Raw genomic sequence first — 22631 nt, forward strand, 5'->3', positions numbered from 1 at the left:
CTCTCTCTCTTGCTCTTTCTGCCCCTCCCCTGCTTGTGCTCTCTCTAAATAAATAAACATTAAAAAACAGGTTATAACCGGTAAAAGTAAATTAGACACCCATATACTCATGATTTAGATTTAACACTTTTTACCATAAGGAATTACTTTTTGATAGAAGCAGAAAGGCTTTTTTATACATGTCACAAAACTTAATTTAAATGTTTTCTTTGAACCAATAATGTGAATTCTAAATAGCAAATATATTAGTTATTTAACTCATTAGCCAATTTAGGGGGAGGTATGAACTATTACAAAACCAGTTCCCCATTTCATGACAAATCAGAACAACTAATAAATGGTTTTAAATGATGACCAACAAAAGTCCCATGTCCACACACAACAGCCAGACATCATGGGAAAAGGACTACAGGTACACAGAAAAACAAGTAATGAAGCAAAGCACAAAAATGGGAACGCAAGAGAGAACTGATTGTAAATGATAAATATTTTCATCACAGAAAAGAAATGCTAAAACTATCCTATAATTTCTATACACAAAAACTGAGAAACTGAAACTGGGGGATACTGATCATGATGCCATTCAGCAGGGGGCAGGCCACAAACTGCCACTGGATGGCTGAAGCCAAATTCAAAACAGATATGCTGGAAGGTTGAAACTGAGAAAACTAAAGTACTAATTGTGTTCCTGGTACAGCAATTTGAGGATGAAAGAAAGGAAAATGGTATGTAAGTAATTACAATCGATGGAAGTGAATGGCCAGAAGGGCATTCTGTCATGCCAGTGGAGGACAGGGCAGTGCATGAGCACCTGGGAGTCAGACTGCTTGTGCTGGAGCCCTGCATCTGGCCCTCGGGTTTTGCATCAGTAACTGCATGATGAAGTCAATTTTGAGAAATGGTACGAGTGTATCCTATAATAGTCAGCTCTTCTTTGGAACTATATAGGTCTGATATTCTCCAACTTAAATGGAAGAAAGGGACCAAAAAAAACCCCCTACAAGATCAAATTCATACAAAATGTAACTGCAGGCATGGTGCTTGGGGCTGGCGATAAAAGATCGGGAAGACATGGTCCTTCTGAAAGTGGTTACAACTATAATCTGACAAGGAAAAAAACCAGGGGGTCCAGCCAAAGTCCAGGTTTTCTTTTAGGAACAGTATAAAATCATTTATTAATATTTGCCTAAAGCTCAAAAAAAAAAAAGGAAAAAATTCCTCACTTATGCTCAAAGTTTTTGTTGAAAATAATCTGCAATGATGGCTATAATTTTAAAATGAAATTGGGCTAGCAAAAATTAGCCCAAAGATAAAATAACCTGGAGGCTGCCACTTTAGGCTCTGCATTTTTTTTCTGTCCTGCAAAGGAAGAAAGAGCCAGTTAGTACCCTAATGGATTTCTTTTATTACAAACAGCAACGTGGGTGTATTTGACTTGCTCTTTTGTCTATAATTGCTGCTTCCCTATGAAGCTTTTAGGCAAAAGAACACTTAATGAAAGCAACACCACTGTTCCTTGAGTTTTTAGTTATTCACAGAAGTACCTCCTGCCCTTGTTCCTTCTTTATGTGCATCCATCAATAAACAACCTCTAATACAGGTGTATAATCTCCAACTTTTTATGAGTCTCAAAAGCCTGGAAATTTGTGATAAACTGCATAGAAAGAAACATACATTTAAGTTTCTATCAGGTTTGAGAACAGACTTTACTAAAAATATTTAAAATACTATGAATGACAAAGACTTAACTATTTTCAGGGTTAAATAAAGCGTTTGAGGTGGGGTGGGAGAAAGATGAGAATAGTAACTCTCATATGAAGTTGTACTCTACATCCTTAAAAATGTTCTCTCAATGACAGACACAAGGTCTTCAAGCAAGTATTTTTATTTTCTGTGCAATGGGTTGTCTCTATGGGCCTGGATCTGATGAAAGGTTCACTAAGTCTGTGGTAAAAAAATACTTGCCATTACTCAAAGTTTTAAAAAATAATACAATAAAAATTCTAGGCACTAAGGTGGCATGCTTTATTTACAGACGACCATAAAGAATCATTAATTTTTAAACTCTTGCCTATCAATAAAACTCAATGGAAAACAGAAAAAAACCTTTTGTTTAATATTATAAATAAAAATGTAGGCATTTAAAGTGCAGTGCATGCAGGGACTCAGGAGAAAATTACAAACCATTAAAACTCTTCAAGAATTACAATGTAATTTTTGTTAAATTTAACTACAAAGCTGCAGGAGAAAAATTATTTAACAGAAAGGAAAATTATGAAGCATTCTCAGTGGCTTTTGCTAGGGAAGTAAAGCATTATTTTGGTAAGTGCTCTTTCTTATGCACAGGTATAATAACACCTTTAGTCTGATCCCCAGAACGTCACCAACACGGCTGCTGTCATTGGTGTTTATTCTTGTGAGGCCCAGAAACAGAAGAGATAACAATTAGGACAATGAAAAGGAAACACATCTCCTGGAGATTAACTGGGCAGGAAGAGCTTTATTAATGAACTCTAAGAAAAACTGAGGACAGTGAATCAAAGTACCCAAGGGACTATATGAAGCAGAATAGGAAGGAGTTCACGCTGGGCAAAAGTCAGGAAAAGGAGCTAAAAGACAGAAATTTAAAAAAAGCACACACAAATTCAGAGAAACACAGGTATCTTCCCCCACACTAGAATAAGACTAAAAAAGTATATACTCATGTTTTTCGATTCTAAATGAATTATAGTTATTGCCATGAAGAAACCCGCAGTTATAAAGCAACTGACAAAAAATTAAGAAATTTGCGTTGAATCTGTTATCCCATGTGTTTATTCTAAGATGACTCTATACCTAGAAAAATACTGTCCCAAATCAACTAAAACCTAAATAAACACTTGGACAAGAAAATGAAAAGAACTCCCTAGTAAAATAAAAGCAACATTGCTATAATTCCTTGTTTTTATGAACATTTTTAAAAACCTCTGGGATTAAAAATTAATCCAAGCTGCAAAGTACTCTGAAAAAAATAAATTGAAGCATTTGTTACTATTGTTTCTTGCCAACTTACTTCAAAGAGGTGCTGTAAAGGATTGGACTGAAGTTTTTCTTCATAGCCAAACAGTTGGAAGCCAGTTCCCAGAAGACCTAGCACAGTAATACATAAATGAAAAAATTATAAAATGGAACAGTAGAGAACAGTCATGGCAGGGAACAGGTATAGCTATATCAAAATATCAAGCCCTTGTAATTATGTGTCCTGAGAGCACTACAAACACATGTTATCATCTTCTGCTACCCCATAAACTCAACATACTGAATCACAAATTCAATATGTTGAATAGATCACTGAAATTAACTTCAAAGACACCAATGGACTATGAACTCATCAAAAGCAGGGTCTAGGACTAACTTGTCTTTGTATTAACAGTGCCCACCACCAACATAGCAGACATTAATAAAATAAGCATTTATTGACTAGCTACCCTGAGGAAGGACATCATGATGCTACATGCTGGATGCTTAAATTCTGTGAAAATAAACTTATGGGAGGTGATTTCAAAACTTTCTTTTTAAACTTGTAGATGTTAAAATAAAACAAAGGTAGAAGTTGGCTCGGTATTATAATATTAACCCTTAAAAAAATAACTGGAGGAAAACAATAAAAGACAAAACTCAAAACATACCTGGTTATCTCTCCCATTCAAGGTGACCAAGCAACAAATATCTTTTATCTGGCCATATGTTTGTCTTTTATTTGTCAATGATTTTTTTTTTTTTTTTATCTTTGATAAGTTCTGCATTCAGGGATAGTATTAGTTTGAGCCTTATTATTATTTTTTTTTAAATAATAATTGAGGTAATAGACTGTAAGTACTTATATTCTTAGGAAAGATGATCACAATTTCAGTTTAAAAGGATATATGCAAGGGCGCCTGGGTGGCTTAGTAGGTTAAGCATCTGACTTAGGCTCATGTCACGATCTCACGATCTCATGGTCTGTGAGTATGAGCCCTGTGTTGGGCTCTGTGCTGACAGCTCAGAGCCTGAAGCCTGCTTCACATTCCGTGTCTTCCTCTCTCTCTCTCTGCCCCTCTCCCACTCTCTCAAAAATAAATGAACATTAAAAAAATATAAAGTTCCTTCATGTCTTTAAAAAAAAAAAAAAAGGATATATGCAGACTGGGACCAAGAGCAATAAAAGGTGGTTGAATTATTTTAAAAACCAATCTGTTTCTATAACTCTTATCAATTACTAAGCTTCCGATCTAAAGGAGCTATTGCCAGTGGGCCTTGCTGACATACATTTTTCTAGGTATGTCACCATACATAGGCTCACCAGAAAGTGGGATGCTACTGAACTCAAAGATGTAAAATATTTTGGAGTTTTAGACAAGAACTAGAAGGATGACTTAAAAATGTACCAGCCCTATTCACTTTTAACAAAAAGCAAATGTCAGGGTCTTAGGAGCAGGGTGTGGAAAGATGCCCAGACTGTTCTAAAAAATGGAAATAGGAAAAGTAAAGACCAATGCCCATTTAATATTCAACCTAATATATTTTCAAAAACTAATTTTGTGGTTAGAAACTATTTGCCAACTTTTAATAGGAGATAGCTGAAACACCCAAAATTAAAACTCTTCAACCATTATCGTTATAATGGAAATGGTGACAGATCATTAACCATCGTAGTCCTTTAGAGAAATATTGCGATAATAAAATCCTGTAGCTAAAATTGAATACCATAATCACCTATTTGCTAATGCCTGTGAAATGCATAAATCGGTTAAACTAATGTAAAGTGGATATCACCTATTAAATCTGATTGTTGAGCCTAGGGCCCAAATCTCTGACTACCAGCTATTGTGAAATGCAGGTGGATTTTTAAAATGCAGGGCATGTTTTCAGATTCCTCCACAGTGAATAGTAATGGTACTATTAATTGGTTCAAGTTCTACTGTTTTTAGAGACTGAGATTTTTATTAATTGAAATGAAAGAGAAGGTCATGATAAATCTGTCTTTTAGAAACTTTGATTTCATTTCACTAGCTATGACAGAACAGAATACTATCAGTAAACTTTAGAACTGGTAGTGCACACTACACTTTATGGAAGCTTTAAAATATTATCTAGCCTTTCTTTTGGATTGGTACTGTAAAATACTTCCACAGATTCATTCATCAGTCTTAGTGCTTCTTATGTTTCAAGTACTATGGACACAAAGATAATTAAGACACAATACATGCCGTCAAGGAACATGTCATCTAGTAGGGGAGAGAAGCACACAAGTAAGTAAAGAGTAAGGCAAGCCTATTTGAGGAGAGCTGGATACTAGGAACTTGGTGATGCGAGATGTAGGCAAGGGCCTGTGTGTCAGAGAATGCCTTAAGAGGTGATACTAAGGCCGGATTTTATATTTTATTTATTCTATTCTATTCTATTCTATTCTATTCTATTCTATTGTTGAAAAAATTTATATTTATATTTAGCCAGCTGGACTCAGTTTAGATGATCCCAATTTTGTTGGCAACATCCAAAGCATCATAGTCAGGAGCCAGTCGAACATATGCTTTCTTTTCTCCATCAGGCCTGATCAGAGTGTTGACCTTGGCCACATCAATGTCATAGAGCTTCTTCACGGCCTGTTTGATCTGGTGCTTGTTGGCCTTGACATCCACAATGAACACAAGAGTGTTGTTGTCTTCTATTTTCTTCATGGCTGACTCGGTAGTCAGGGGGAACTTGATGATGGCATAGTGGCCAAGTTTGTTTCTCCTGGGGGCGCTCTTTCAAGGATATTTGGGCTGTCCTTGGAGACGCAGTGTTTTGGGCCGTCGGAATGTAGGTGACATGCGGATCTTCTTTTTTTTATGACTGTGGACACCTTTCAGCACTGCTTTCTTGGCCTTCAAAGCCTTTGCTTTGGTTTCAGCTTTGGGAGGGGCAGGGGCTTCCTTCTTTGCCTTCGGGGCCATCTTCATGAAAGGAGGCCGGATTTTAAAACACACATAACAGCTGCCAGAGATTTTTAATTTTTTTTTAATGTTTTATTTTTATTTTTGAGAGACAGAGACATGGCACAAGTGGGGAAGGGGCAGAGAGAGAGGGAGACACAGAATCTGAAGCAGGTTCCAGGCTCTGAGCTGTCAGCACAGAGCCCGACATGGGGCTTGAACTCAGGAGCTGTGAGATCAAGACCTGAGCCAAAGTCGGACACTCAGCCAACTGAGCCACCCAGGCGCCCCAACAGTTGCCAGAGATTTTTAAAAGTTTGCATTTCACATGCTACCAGAACTTCACTACCTTAGCAACTTCATTTATCTTGCCCTTCCTTGATTACAGGTATACTATGAGGTAGGAATGGTTCTGAGTAAACTCACAACATTGGAGATAATTTGTGGCATTCAACTGTTTGGTTCTCACTTCTCTCTTCCTCTCTTTTTTTTTCTTTGACCCCCTGTCACTGCACAATTTAAGAAGGAGCCAAAGTATCCCACTTTCTTTTTCTTCTAGGCCACTGGCTCAGGGTATAACAACAGATCACTCTCCATGTATGATGCAGGGAGGCTGGACCCCATTTGTTTGAAAAATGGCAGAGCTGTAGCTGGAAGGGATTATACAGCTAGACTTACTTCTTCCCTGGTACATTCACTTCTACATTTGACACATGTAAGCTACTTTTTCTTAATAAAACCATAAAAACCTGTATTTATTGCCTTGAATGTGTGAGGTTTCCTCCCCCAAAACAGATTTGTGTGGTGAGAACTGTTCTAATAAATAGAATACAAGACTTATGCAAAAGAGCCATTAGAGGGGGCAAAAAAAAGGTAGGAGGCACTACTCTACCCAATGGATTCTGCCTATATTCTGCATGATCAGGTGACATAATTAAAAGAAATTAAACTTAACAGTGAGATAAAAGAGAAAATTTCAAACTCACTTACCAAACTGCATGCCCCAATCTCCAAGGTAATTTATTCTGGTGACTTGATGTCCTAAAGCTTCTTTGAGATTTGCTATAAAATTTCCTAGTAATCAATAAAATATACAGTTTCTCATTCTTGTTATCCATTTTGGCATAAGAACCATGTGTTTATTATCAAAGCATAACAAAAATTTTTTTGATAAAATTTACCAATTCAATTTTTTTTAGTAAAACATTCACTATTGTGTTTTCATCTATGTTATGGAGCAGGAGTAGAGAATTATTTGGGGGCAGTTATTCCAAAGAACCTCACAATTTTCATAAGAACATAATTTTAAGCAACATTAGTGGGAGCTGGGAACATATGTTAGAATAACTGAATTCCAAAGAAAATAAGAGAATCTCAATAAGTAACAAGAGATAATTTCGCTAATCCCTATAGAGCCTAAACCACACTGGTGTTTTTTTCTCAACAGCTCACTCTACCTTCTTTCAATCACTGAAATCCACCTCCTCATGCCTGCTAAGAGCACATGGTAGTTCAAGAACTTCATCTTCCTCTACTGCTGACACTGCTTTGATATCCAACACCTGCTTCACTCTCCTCGTCTGCACTCATATGCTGCAGAGGCTGGAAACCTAAAAATTACATTTCTCAGAAACTTCTGCAGTTAGGGTTTCAGAAGTATATTTTTTATACTCTTTCTGCAGTTAGGGTTTCAGAAGTCACTCATATTTGGGCAATCAGATACACTTTGCATGAGACTTCGAAGGTGAACATGAGGTGAGTGAGAGGGGAGCTACTTCTATTTTTTGTGACAAGCACAGCTGTGGAGGCTTTTTCTTTTTGGTGGCATCACTAATAGCCCAGTGTCCTGTCATGTGACTTCCAAGGGAACTGAAAGGGTATGGGGCTGCCTGTTTTGCTTATATGAATTCTAGAAGATATGGCAGGACTAGTGGCAGCAGTAGCATGGCTGCTACTGGAAGTGACTGCAGAAAAGGCAGAAGCTCCGTTGATGAACACGCTCTACGGTATAATGTTGGGAATCATTTATGTCACTCTACCCAAAGCTTCTTCAGCACTTCCAACAACTTTGTAAACTATTCAATATCCTGTAATAAATTCTTGCCTGCTTTTACTACAGTAGATTTAGTTTTCTGCAAATAATCCTTCACCAATATGTATATCTGACTCAAATTATTGCAGCTACTCCTTTTCCAGCTTCCTTACTTCTAGACTTTCCCGGTCTATACAGTCCTAACAGCAAACTTCTTCCGCTGCTACTCAGATTGTATTCTTATTTTTAATTAGCATCTTATTATCTTACAAATCAACTAAATAACACAAACCTAAGCTTCTGGAATTAGACTAATTTCAAATCCTGGCTATGATACTTACTAGCTAGGTGATTTTTGGAAAAGTTACTTTTGGTATCTGAGTTTCCACATATCACGGTAAATAACACGGTAAATAAATTCTCAGGAAGTATTATCTCTTCCTGGCCCATTCCTACAATTTTGACCTACTCATGTAGCTTTTCTTACACAGTATATTTTTTATACTCTTTCAAAAATCAAACCCTATCATTTCCTCTCTTAAAATGCTCCAGGAGATCTCTCCCACAGCAAGAGGTGATTCCAGTTTAATAATGATCTATGCCACAAAGTACCGATTGCTCCGATTCTTAAAAAATATTCAAACGACAGGTTAAATGATCCCTAAGGCATGCAATAGACAGATTTCCACACCAGAAGACAGATCAGATGAGACACACTTCAAAGTCTCTTCAATTCTAATTGCAGTTTTTAAATTGGGCTACTGCATCATGTCATGTTTTAAATAAATGAAGATCTTAGCATATACACTGAAGCATTATAGCTACGAAGTACAATAGCAATCTTTCTTAGAATACTCTTGTTTCAATTTCCAGTTTTGAATGCTCCAGTTAGCACTCAAGTGATGGAGATTGAGTTTCTTTTTTCTAATTGAGATATAATTGGTATTATAACAGTTTCTTTTTTAAAACAAAATATTATAGAACAAAAAACCTGAGGAGATTACCATCATCCACACATTAACTATTTTCATTTTTGCATCTTTCAGATCTTCTTCATATGCATACATACTTTTAAAAAGTTAAAATCCTCAACAAACCTAACAGTTAAAATTAGTTTCTGAGTCAATCTTTTGGTTTTCAAACAAATTTCTTTTTCTACTTCTAAACCAATTTTTCCCATTTCATATATTAGCATTGGGCTCATATAAGTTTGAACTTTGTTTTTCGTCTTCTGGTTACTTAAGCATTAAACCATTAGCATGCATGATCAAAATATTGCCTCAAAGTCATGTTTAGTATTTTCTGTGAAATGAACGACACTCACCTATGATGGTAGAACGCAAATGTCCAACGTGAAATTTTTTGGCAACATTAGGTGAACTGCAAATAATTGCACAAGTTATATTTCTGTTCTATGAACAGGAGTTCTAAAATGAACTAGGTCATGCTTCTACAGTTTAACATAATTGGGGACTAAGGCCTTTGGTAATTCAGCTCAAAGTTAAGTGAAAAATTAGAAATTTAGAGCAAAGATAAATTAGAATTCAGAAAGAATTATTGAAATTGATCCTGTGATTCACAAGGTAGTATCATGCATAGAAATGGCACACTTAGGAAGCAGATACATTTAAGGATTGATAAAAAGATGAAGAAATTCAGAGACATTGTTTTGACATAAAAACAAAGCAGATTAGTAGGAATTAAGTTTAGTATACCAGTTATAAATCCTTTATCCTCTTAAAAATTACTGACACCATAGAAATTTTGTTTATATTGGTAATATCTATCAACATTTACAGCATCAAAAACTAAAACCGAAAAATATAAAAATATTTATGCATAAAACTTCCCAGAATAATTGGAAATCTGGTTCACACTCCAAATTCACAGTCAACACATTTATCACTTCTCTGTATGCTCGAGAAGTTGTAATCAATAATTTAACAATAGCAAATTGCTTCCAGAGCACTAACTACCTGACAGGCACAATTTCATGCACTTTATACGTATTAATCCTTTAATATTCATTCGAGTTGTGAGGTAAGGTACTCTCATCGCTTATTATACAGATGAGGAAACTGAGACAACAAGGAAAAAAGATAATGAAGCAAATGTGGTAACAGCCTGATGCCTCTTGAATGTGGGTGATAAGCATATGGATTTAACTGTACTGTTGAGCTTTGTTTATGTTTGAAAATTGCACAAGTTTTTCAATATTGAAAAAAAAAAAATAACCTGAACCCACTTGGTTAAACATGGTAAAATGAGAGCTTAATTTTGGTCTGTCTTCAAAGCCTTATAGCAAGAGTATTACAATTTAAAAAACTGATTCTACATAAATATGCATGCAGTTGTAAAATTAGAAAACAACAAGAATGTTCATTTAATTATTTATAAAGTAAATGTCCTTCTAGAAATTAAAAAATAGGGAATCTTCCATTTCCCACCAAGACAGAGTAACAAGGATTGGATTTACCCTTCTGCCTTAAACAACCAGAAAACCAGAAAAATGTATGAAACACTGGTTTTATGAAACCAGACACTGAAGGGCTATGATCCTTGAGAGAATGAGAAGTAAAGTGACCTTGAGCAAATGTGTGAGCTAAAGCAGAAAAATCTATGGCATGGAATATTTATATTACAAAAGAAAGCCTCCAAACCAATAAGCCATCTAATTTTCTCCTTTAAGAAACTAGAAAAGGAAGACCAAAGTAAGCAAAATAAAAGATAATATAGGTAAAAGCAAAAGTCAATAAAATAGAAAAAAAAAGAAAATATTCTACACCCTAATTGCAGTGGTAGTTACATGACCTGTACACCTTTGCCAAAATTCATCAAATTATATGCTGAAATGTTAAACTGTATTATATTGTGCATGATTATATTCCAATAAAGCTGATTTTAAAAAATGACAACAGAATAGTATGAAACAATAAAAATAATAAACCAGCCCTGGATATACTTCAAATATTAAAGGAATACAAGATATTATTTAGTGAAAAAAGTAAGCAGCAGAACAATGTGTAAAAACAGACTATCTCTAGGTGGGTAAACCAGAAACTAGCATTGATGAATGCCCATAAGGTGAGAACTAAGAAATGGGAATGGGGAAGAAAATTCCTTTCCACCGAATATTCTTTTATAATCTTTGAATTTGATCAAGCTAGTTATTTATATTATCTTTTTTTTTTTTTTAAGTTTTCACAGAGTTTTTGTATTGTTTTCTCTAGGACTGGAAGAACTGCATCTACCTAGGTTTTCAGCCTTGACAAAATGTCCCTTTTGAACCATCAATATGCTATTCTTTGGTACCATTTTCCTACTCAGAACAAATACAATGAAACGGAAAGTACAAATTCAAGTCCCTTGGCAACAAAAGTAGCCCTGGTGAATGACTTATAATTTGGATACCTTACTGAATCTTGTAAAAAAAAAAAAAATTATGTAATTTCCTCAATCTTTAAGAAAAGACAAATATTATTGCTCTTATTTTCCAGATAAGAAACCAGGAAAATAAACTGTCCTATCCAAGACTGTCGAGTCAGTTACTAATAGTCACAACTGGTAACCCAATCTCTCAGATTCTTAATTTCCTAGTTAGAGGTCCTCAATCTGTTTTGTGAGAACACTTCACACTGGGGAATAGCAGGGGATGGGAAGACTGAGCTGAGAAAGAAGAGGAAAGTACACCACTGCTGACTGTTCCTGAAAGTGTGATCTGTACAAAATAGGAAAGGCTGACTTTGCAGAGAGGAGGGAGGCAACAGCAGTTAGCTTCAAGTCTTATACCACCTACTCAGCTAGAGCTCATATATGATGGACAGTCCTCTACTCTGGCATTTTATCACGATACTCCTAGATCTGACAAAATAGATGACAATCAATACTGTATGTCAGGGAGGCAGTAAAGGTAAAGTATACAGGCTTCAGAGTCAGAGTTAGTCTATGGCCCTGAGCAAGTTACTTAACCAATTATTACCATCAACACCTCAACTTAGAGGGCAAGTTTCTTGAACACTTATCTCTTGTTTTTTGGGGGTAAAGTTACCCTATTTAAGATACTATATATTTAAAAAGCTCTGTTCTCCCACCTCTCTCATTTTCAGAAGAAATTCAAGAACGATGTTTCCTATCAACTTTGACCCTGTCCCTCACTTGTTTGTCTCTACTTTGAAACAACAATGGTAAGCATCATAGCATATGGAAAACTTCTAAGGGAAAGAGCAGCTATGGACAAAGCAATGCCAGATGGAATATAACAGAGAGCAAAGATGGCTGCTGGGACATGGACTCTGCCTTCATCAGCATTCAAATGCTCATTTAAGTTCCAGCCTTCCTTATTAAATCCTTTAGAAAAAGCACAAGAGGAGCAAATCCATAAGCAAATAAAAAAGCCTACAAAGAAAAAGCCATACAAATAGCTTACAGAATACAACTCAAATAGAACAGGCTACTTTTAGACATTTCTTATAAGTGTAAACAAAAGAGTATTATTACATGGGAAACAAAAACAGGAGAAAAGCAAGAGAATCAATGAATAAGGAAGACTGAGGTGTTGGTATTTCAAGTTTGGTTGGGAAGAAGGGATGATGAAGGTCAAGTGACAATAAGAAAGAACGTGTTAAAAGTGAACGCTGGTGGCAACTTTTCAAGTTTCAAGAAACTTACAATAGCATTATTTCAAGGATGAATGCATGGTAACAGATACTATACCACTTCTCTACTGATTTTCCTTTACTGCTGGTTAGGTAACAGCAAGAAGTAGAAGAGGAATATGGTACTGAAGTAGGCGCCTCCCAGAGGAGGTGAAGTCCTGCATCAATTTAAAGACATGAATGAAAAGAATTAGACAACCACAAGCTTGCCACTCTCGCCATTAAGAAACATAGTTAATTTGTTTTCCCTCCCCCTGATTCGGGGCTGATCTTGTGACTTGCTTTGAAACCAGCAGAATGTGACAGAAATGAGGCTATGCCTGTTTTAAGATGAGATGCTTTTACCATCTTGGAGCCCTGAGAACCTTTGTAAAGGAGTCTGGTTAACTCTGCTGAAGAGCCACTGTGGAGAGAGAGAGATGACTGGCCAGCTATCCTTTAGGTAAGCTGCCAAACAAGTAAATGGGCCACCTGGATTTTGACCCCCAGTATAGTCTCTAGATGACTAGAGCTACATATGATAACAGGCCAAAGAACCACTGAGCTAAGCCATCCCTGATTTCCTGACCTATAGTGTCATAAACATTAAAATGGTTGTTTTAAGACACTAATCAGGAATTGACACACGTTTCCTTAAAGAATCAGATAGTAAATATTTTAGGCCTGCAGCCCACCTGGTCTCTACCTCAACTATTCAATTCAATTCTGCTCAACTGCCATGGCAGTATAAAAGCAGCCACTTTAGACAAAATGTAAATGAAAGTGCAAGCCTGTGCTCCATTAAACTTTATTTATTTTTAATTTTATTAAAAATGCTTAAGTTTATTTATTTTGAGAGAGAGAAAGAGAGAGCAAGTGGGGGAGTGGCAGAGAGAGAGAGAGAGAGAGAGAGGGAGGGAGGGAGGGAGGGAGGGAGGGAGGGAGAGATAGAAAGAGAATCCCAAGCAGGCTCTGCACTGTCATCATGGAGTCTGATGCAGGGCTTGAACTCATAAACAGTGAGACAGGACCTGAGCCGGAATCAAGAGTCTGGACGCTTTACCGACTGAGCCACCCAGGTGGCCTCCTATATTGAATTTTAGCATAGCCTGTTACACAAGAAAAGATAACAGAAATGGAAGGCAACTTTCTTTGAGGGATGGCCTTAGTGTAGTTCCTCTCTGGTGTGAAGATGACCTCATCTAGTCCATCTCCTCTCTGAGATGCAACAAATGTTTAAACTCAACCTTAAATATGATTGGGGTTCACTGCAAGTGTCAGATTTATTCATAATATGTGTCTACTCCACAGGAGCAGGAGTTTACTCAGCAACCAATCCTTACCATAAACACGTTTACTGAATTTTAGAGAGTCTGCCTTTTTTAAGAACACAAATGAGTGGCATAGACAGTACAAATGTGGAATCCATAAAACCTACTCTCACCATGGGTTATGCAGGTGCTAATTATAACTAAGTTTTTATAATAAATTATAATAGTCAGGAAACCTAAAATATTTTAATTTTTAAAGATCCTCTACAGAAATATATACTTAAGAAAACAAAAGGCTATAGTATAGCAAGTTCTAATTTTCCAAGTAGGAAAACAGTTCATCAAGACTCTTCAGCTTTTAGGAAGGCACACACAGCATCTCTAATCATTTCCATGAGCTGTCAACTGGTCAAGCTGCACTCTGAAAGTGTTCCCTTTTCTGTTCTGGCTACCTACCAATAGTTCAAATATTAGATGGCTGTACTGACAGCATATCAGAAAGTTATTAAGAGGATTATTTAGAGGCATATTAAAATTTCAACCTATTTTTCCGATAATTTTAAAAATATACATTACAAATACTACAAGGCTTTGCTCTCCAGTAATCACATTACTTTAAAATTCTTAATGTGGCAGTAACCATTACCTTTAAGAGTTTACTAAAATGGAAAAACCAGTTCTTCCAAAAAAAGGTAACTATTAAATAATTAAAAAAAAAACCCATAATCACTAGGCTTTTTATTGGAGTCCAAAATTTTTATTCATGGTACAGTGATCAATTCACTGTACTATTAAGAAAACAAATCTCACTGGTTTTCTATTTTTCTTGTGTAATTTAAAGAAGCCCAAGATGATAATGGTAAACCACATAACTGCCCAGCCACTGTGATAACCAACACTTAAGATGAGTTGGCACGCACCTAAATTCAACCACGATCTTCTTCTGGGGAAGACCAGAGAATAGCTCACTGTTTAACCCATATTTTGAGCCATCTTTGATTACTTGTTGTAGTACTGTCTGAAAAGTAAAAGGCATGAGATTTAATGACAGAAAAATAATGCAATTTTTAAAAATTACTTACTTTGTTTACTGGTAACGAAGTAAACATTGCTTATTTGCTCATTCTAATTTACGGAACTGAGCATTTTACAGCATTGTCAGCCCCTCCTCCAGTTGCTAATGCCAGTCAGAACAGTAATAATAAGAATTAACATCTATGGGGGCTCTGTGCCCTTTTATACATCACATCTATTTATTCTTACATGAACCAAAGATATAGATATCTTACAGATAAAGAAACTGAAGTTTAGAGAGGTTAAGTAACTGCCAAAAGTCCCACAGTAGATAGTAACAGCAAAACCAGGAGCATCTAATATTTACTTAATGCATACTATGTGCATACGCTGTTCTAAGCATTTTCTATGCATTAACTCATTTAATCCTTACAACAACCCTAAGAGAGAAGTATTATTTTTATAAATAAGGAAAGAGAAGCATAGAGAACCTTCCCAAGGTCATACTGCTATTAAGCCATGTAGCAAAACCTTTTTCACTCCAGAGCTAATGTATTAACTACTGCATGCTGCTGCTACTCTTGTAATACTAACGATCACATGAACAGTAGAAAACACAAAACTGTAATTCAGATGCCTACTGGCTACATAAGCAAAAAACAAGGAGATCTCACAGAAACAACCAAAACATATTCCATTTTTAGGAATGAACACAGAAAGATTATACAGTTCACAAAATTCACACTTCCTTTTTTGCTAATGGCGTGATGCATTTATTTATGCGTTCATTTTTTAGTCTAGGGGTTTGAATTTATTATGATAGGCTTCTCTTTACTCTTACATTGGTTTTGCTTCATGAACTGTATTCTGAGTCCTAAATATGTAGTTTATGATGTGAAGAATTTTACTATCATTAAGAGTTGGTTAAAATGGTCACTTAATGGAAAAGGCAGAGAAAGTAGCAGGTGGCAGCAAAACAATACTTTTAAGAAGCATCTACAAAGTGCTAGGTTTAAGTCCAGATGCTTTTATGCTATCCTTAGCCTCACAATCATAAAATGGGCAACAGTTCCCATTTAGTAGATGCAAAAACTAAGGTTCAGAGACAGTATGTATTTGCACAAGGACACAGAGAAAATATTATTTCTTTCACTCACAAAATACAGGACACAGAGAGTAAGGATGAATATACATCTTATAGCTTTGAAAAATTTATCATCTAGTCCCCATGATTTGGTACTTCCTACTGCCTTGAATTTCACATTTTAGTCTCCTCCCTTTGAGGATGATTTATATGAAGACATTATATTGCCACTGTTAGTGATCCAAACATAAGCTAACATTTAATCATTCCTGGTGCTGCCAGTGTTAATAATTCAATTGTACTGCATGAACAGATACGTTTTTATGCAAGGCTAAGCTTGTACATGTGTAAGCAATGACAAATTCGTAATTCTCTGCTTGAGAAGTAAGTTTTGGACACAGGTCATTGGCTACATGTCAATCTTGATAACATTAATATGCAAAAAAATGTATTAATAATGGTCCCAAAGGGTTGAATTTTTTTCTTGATGTGATCTGAAAAATTCATTAGATATGCAAATGACTACTGTTTAAGGCCTGAAAATAATGGAGCCAGATGTAGAAGAAATTAGGCTTTGAACAAACAAGAAATATCATTAAAAAAAAAAAAAACTGTAACGTAACACAGGCACATTCAGTACCCCTTTTTCTTACTAGTTTAGGAAGTATGGTTACTGTAACACCAAACAGGGCAACTGTAAGCAGTCTGCTTGTTCCTTTAACAAAAATCACTCTACGATCCAGATCCTCAAGGCTGTAATGTTGGGAGGATTTCCAGGTGAAAAAGCTGGATTTCAAAGCCCTGGATATCATCCTTCTGTTGTCAACTGAGAAGGATTTGGGAATAAGCAAGCTAGTGTGCATCCTTAAATCACAGAAAAACTAATAGCTTATTCATTATAATATAATAAAGTATGAAAATTCATGGCCATTGAAATGTTAAATTATTAATATATGCCTTGCCTGATATATAAACCATATCTCTTTAAGCTGGTTGCAAAGGCAAACTCCATCTAACAGCACAGTTTCCCATCTGAGGGAAAACAAAAGAAGTAAGATAACTGCTGCCTATGAAGCAGCCTGAAGTCTGATGGGCACTTTGGTGAACTGCACTGTTTCCATAAAAACTGAGACTGATGGGGCACCTGGGTAGCTCAGTTGGTTAAGCATCTGACTTCGGCTCAGGTCATGATTTTGTGGTTCGTGAGTTCAAGTCCCACATCAGGCTTGGCTGTCAGCACAGAGCCTGCTTCAGATCCTCTGTCCCCCTCTCTTTCTCTCTCGCTCTCTCTGCCCCTCCTCCGCTTGCTCTATCAAAAAATAAATAAAATAAATTTTAAAAAATTGAGACTGCAACTGGAAGAAAGAGTTACTTATTTAGAAATGGTAAATTAGACTCAATGGTTACTAAATTGACATGAAATGTTATCAAGAGACCAACAGATTGTAGACACATTTTAACAAGCTCAAATTTTCTCCTGTCCTTGTGAATGATTTTGGTTAACTAATTTACCTTGAAGTAGGAGTGAAAAAAAGATAAAAGAAAAAAGTTCAAAGATCTAGAGACAAGCATGAAACACTAACTCTCCTTCAGAAGGATTACAGGGCTGATGGGCAAATGCCAATAAACTATATAACCTTGGTGAGAAATTATACTATTAGAAATTTTGGTTTTATAATTATTTTCAATTCAGGACTGCAGCATTGACTAAGTCTGACCAACTCAATACCGGCGTACATATTTTTTAAAACAACAGACCAAAGCATGCATTATGATAAACTTTAAAGTTAAACTGAGATGAAACTATATACAAAAGATCTCATACCGTGCCTATCCAGGATTACTTATCCTCCATAAGCATACATGAGACCCAATTCCTTTATGTCATTTCCCCAACTCCTCCAGGCCTACCTGAGTATTCTGATCCTTCTTATGCTTATTGTATCAATCCACCTTGTTTGTTGTTCTTTCGTTTTGTTTTTTAGAGGTGGGGAGGGGCAGAGGGAGAAAGAGAATCCTAAGCAGGCTCCACGCCCAGCGACCCACTTTGAGATCATGACCTGAACCTAAGTCAAGAGTCAGAGCTTAACTGACTGAGCCACCCAGTCACCTCTACTTTTTTGTTTTAGTATTTGTTTTATTAAAAGAATAAGCTGTCTCATGGTTTCTTCTATATAAATCTTATGCATCCAACAGATTACAGGTTACCAGAGAGCCAAAATCAGCAGTACTTTTCATGTATTCCATACAGAGTCTGTTAACTCATTCAACAATAGTTATCTCACACATACTGCATGCAAGGCATTTTGCTAGGAACTGGGGATCCAATAGTGAGAAAAACAGATGCTATAAGCCCTGATGGAAATTAGAGTTTAAAGGGCAAGAGGCATTAATCAAATAAAAAGAATATGAACCAGCAACTAGGATAACTTCTATAAAGGAGAGCTATCCAGTGCTAGTAGAGCACATATATGAAGAAGACAGAAAGGCCCAACCCAGGAAATACCAAGAGCTGAAGGATAAGCAGGAGTTAACTTGGGGTGGCACTCCAGGGAGGGTTATCAGAATGTGCAAAGTTTTGAGGCAAGAGGAGACGAAGTTTAAGAACTGAAGGAAAATCACATAGCTAAATCAGAGAATAAAGGTGCATAGCTGGAATAGAACCCATTCTTACCTTTGTTAATAGTTCTCTGTTTATTTTGAAATTTACAGTCCCTTGACCAGTGCTGATTTCACTTACCACTGTATCACATTTTAGCTGAAAAGATAAAAATCAAGTAAACTAGGTATGTTATAAAATAGACATACTGGAATTTGTAATTTTTATTTTTAAATTTTTATTTATTTATTTATTTTTAAGTAGGCTTCATGCCCAATGTGGAGCCCAACAAGGGACTTGAACTCACAACCCCCGGAGCTAAGATCAAGAGTTGGACATTCAACAACTGAGTCACCCAAGCACCCTGAGATTTGTAGTTTTAATACTATCAAATTGGAGTCCAAAGGCAGCCAAGTGCATCATATCTCCCAGTCATTGTATCTGGACCTGGGCCTTAGCCAATCTGTTTACTTTTATCACTCTATTTGGGTAAACAACATTTTCTTTGTTTCTGGACTAGAACACTATTCTTTATTCAGAATCTCTTCCTCTTTCCCATTCCCTCACCTCAAATTCTCCCAGCATCACTTTATGCCCACCTTATGTGCCTTGACATGTAGTGAACTCTTTTTATCTCCCCTACCCTGTGTAGAGATTACTTCAAAAAAAAAAAAAAAAAAAATCTAAAAATTTTTCTCTCCTACCTTGCAAGAGAGCCACAGAACATGCCATTCTGTCAGGCCCTACGCTAAAGCACTTGTATCAACACATGAAATAGAAATCATTTAAACCTTTTGTCCTCATTGAATATACCTTAGGATTTTAACCTACTAGATTTAAAAGCACCTGATAATACCCATGAACCTTGAGGAAATACCTGTTATCACTGAAGAGGCACTAGTCTTTAGTTTTAAGAACTCACAGTTGATGGGGGAAGAGACTAAGTATTGTAATTAGCACAATTCTACTCCTGGTGTATTTCCTGATAAAAATCTGGGTTGATTTATGATTAAATACTTGCTCAGCTACCAAAGCTCTTTGATTATACTCAATCTTTATGCATCTTTTTCTATGATGGTGACTTTCATTGTTCTAATCATTCAGTGTGCCCAGATGCCTCTGTCTCACATGTAATAACTCTATTTAAAAAACCCTGTTTTTGATGGTATTACACTAAAAAGATTTGGTCATTCTCTACAATCCTTTCAACTCCTCTTTTAGATACCAAACCCATCAGAGAAATTAGAAATGAAAGACATTTATTAAATCATCTAGCCACTTCTTCTCTGCAATCATGATTCTATTTACATCTAATAATTTCTTCTCATATTTTAATGCTCATCTTCTCAGAAAATAATTTTAAAAATTACAACCCACTGCTCTAATTTATCAAGCGTGTTCTCTTAAATTCAGAAGTCCGTCCAGCTTCAATCTGTAAATTTAATTAACACTTCACTCCTCCTGTAGTTAATCAAAAAATTGAACAATGTCAGCTCAAGAGGAATGCTTTTTAACTAATTTGAAAAATCATCTTAACCTTACTGTACACAGCTAAAATGAATTTAAATTGTATTTTCCAAGATGCTTTGAACAAAAAAACCCTATTAAATCATTATTATGGCTGAGATAGCTTGCAGAGTTTTTTCTTCTTTAAAAAAATAATAAGATTATAATCTCAAAAAAAGATAATAGTGCTAAAGTACCTTCTCTGCCAGTCTCGTGGCTTGAACTTGAATATCTGGTCTTGAATGGTCATTGTTGTTTCCCAATAAAGAATCCACAGAAAGCTGAAAATCAGCTACTTCTCTAAAGACAGAAATTGAAAAAGGAAAAAGCTATTATATCTTAAAATCATTACTAATATAACAACAACAAAAAAGACCAGCCACTATGGGTTCTCCACATTGATACAATTTTATGAAAGGATTATGCTTTCAAAATATAAAGCAAAGAAATCAGAAATATCACCTTATATTTATTTAGAACTTTATCTTCTAAAATTCTTCCTCTTCTATTACCTAATCATAGTTTTACAATCTGAGATAGGTAGCTCAAAGTGTAATGAAATTTTAATTGATATATAAACATCTACATATTTACCCATGCTGGAACATCTGATATTTAATAAGGAACTAGAGAATGAAACTCTATGGGCAGGATAAGTGGATAAAACTACTGTCTAGTCCATTGTCATCAAGACAAAAGAATGTATTTTAGAGGGGCATAAATGAACTTTGTTATCATTCTTGAAATTCATGGACATGCCTAAAAAACCCTGTGTGATATCTGTTTCACATTACATTAAGCAACTGGTCAACAAAAACCACTAAGAATTTTCTCAAGCCTAGTTTGTGGGATTGAGCCCCACTTTGGGCTGGTGCTGACAGCATGGAGGCTGCTTGGGATTCTCTCTCCTCTCTCTCTGCCTCTTCCCCCAGTTATGTGTGCGCATGCACATTCTCTCCTAAAATCAACAACAACAACAACAAAAGAATTTTCTTGAGCCATTTTTGTGCTGAGCATGGAACCTGCTTAAGATTCTCTCTTCTTCTCCCTTGGTCCCTCCCCAACTCATATTCTCATTCTCCCCCCTCACCCAAAACCCCAGGAAACAAAAAAACAAAAAAACTAGAAGAGTTTTCTTGAGCCTTAATACATTATCCAGCAACCTAGTACAGATTATACTTACCAACCCAAACTCATCCACTAAACATTTCAGCTATAACTGCAGACCCAAGTTCATCTATTAATCAGTCTCTGTGTGATCTTAAGCATTTTGCTTAACTTCTCTTGTACCTTAGTAAAATGGTGATGATAATGGTACCTATTTCACACTGTGCTGAGAAATTAAGTCCTGAGTAAATAATACTAATCTTAGTTCTGATGTTAAATAAAAACGTTAAACAGTCCTGAGTCCTGAGCCCTGAGGACATGACAATTCAATTTCTTAAAGACTAACTTTAATTGGGGAAATTTACATAAGGTTTGAATGTATTTATTCTTACCAAAGGACTTTGATAGTTTAGCCACATATTTGCACCAATAATGTGGGAAATTGAAGAAATTAGTTTAACAAGATGGGAATAATACATGAACACGCAAAGATTTTTTAAAAGGTTAAATAAAAAGTAGTAAGAACAATTACGATATTAAGTGAAATTATACAGATGTGAATATACCAAGATTAAAATTTTGACATATAGCTAGGATACTTTACATGAGGTAGAATCACTCTCAAACATCCAGGAAACACAAAGAGGTCACGTGATCTTCTATAGTTTAAAAAAATTATGAATAAGAAGCATCTATAATTTTATCTAGACATGAATGATAAAATAATGAAATTTAATTAAAAAATTTTATTATCTTGGAGGGGTCAAGATGGAGGAATAAACTAGAAATTTTATTTTGCATCTCTCCTCCCTGAATTACAGCCAAGAGCAACACTAAACCATCCTGCACACCTAGAAAACTGATTTGAGGATTAACACAATAATCTGCACAACCTGAACCACAGAACTCGGCAGGTACGCAGTGCGGAGAGGTGAACTAGGGGAGAGAAGCCGTGGAGGGCCAGGAGCTGTTCTTGCTTGCGGAGACAGGATGGAGATGTGCAGAGAGTATGGGAAAGCATCTCACCCCCCCACACCCCGAAAACAGCTGGAAAAAAGAGTATGCAAGGGACTGAACAAAAAAAGGGAGAAAGGAGAAAAGAGAGGGTTTAAATTCCATGAAGACTCTATAAACAGGGGGAGTGCAGAGTCTGAAACTCTGCAGCTTGATACCTGGTGGTGGTCCAGTGGGAAGGGCGAATCCCCTAGAGCAGAAAGGTGCAAGGGGTCTTCAGGACACACGGGAGGAGGCGGTTCCCCTGCTGGGAGGACATTTGGGAGAGAGGGTGCGGCCATCCAACAAACAAAGGTCCCAGGGGACCGTAGAGAACAACCACATTTGCTGGTGCTGGAACAACGACATTAAGTGGGAAGCCTGGTACCAGATGTGTGCTGTGATCTACCATAACCCCTGAAACACTGCTACTACACGATCATGGGAACTTCTGG

The 22631-nt window shown here is 36.2% G+C and overlaps 1 protein-coding gene and 1 pseudogene across 4 annotated transcripts in view; both read right to left on the reverse strand.

Moving 5' to 3' along the window:
• Nucleotides 1-22631, reverse strand: part of RARS2 (arginyl-tRNA synthetase 2, mitochondrial) — an 82337-nt gene that overhangs the window by 35205 nt on the left and 24501 nt on the right. For all 4 annotated transcript variants that reach the window (XM_058734673.1, XM_058734675.1, XM_058734674.1 and 1 more), the window contains exons 3-8: nt 20274-20376; nt 18646-18729; nt 14794-14891; nt 9293-9348; nt 6927-7010; nt 3053-3129 (exon numbers count right to left, since the gene is read on the reverse strand). In XM_058734673.1, the coding sequence (XP_058590656.1) occupies nt 3053-3129; nt 6927-7010; nt 9293-9348; nt 14794-14891; nt 18646-18729; nt 20274-20376 (502 nt within the window). The remainder of the gene's footprint in view (nt 1-3052; nt 3130-6926; nt 7011-9292; nt 9349-14793; nt 14892-18645; nt 18730-20273; nt 20377-22631) is intronic.
• Nucleotides 4306-6067, reverse strand: LOC131514530 (large ribosomal subunit protein uL23-like; annotated as a pseudogene).

The sequence above is a fragment of the Neofelis nebulosa genome, chromosome 6 (genome assembly GCF_028018385.1).
Source record: "Neofelis nebulosa isolate mNeoNeb1 chromosome 6, mNeoNeb1.pri, whole genome shotgun sequence".
Classification (NCBI taxonomy): domain Eukaryota; kingdom Metazoa; phylum Chordata; class Mammalia; order Carnivora; family Felidae; genus Neofelis; species Neofelis nebulosa.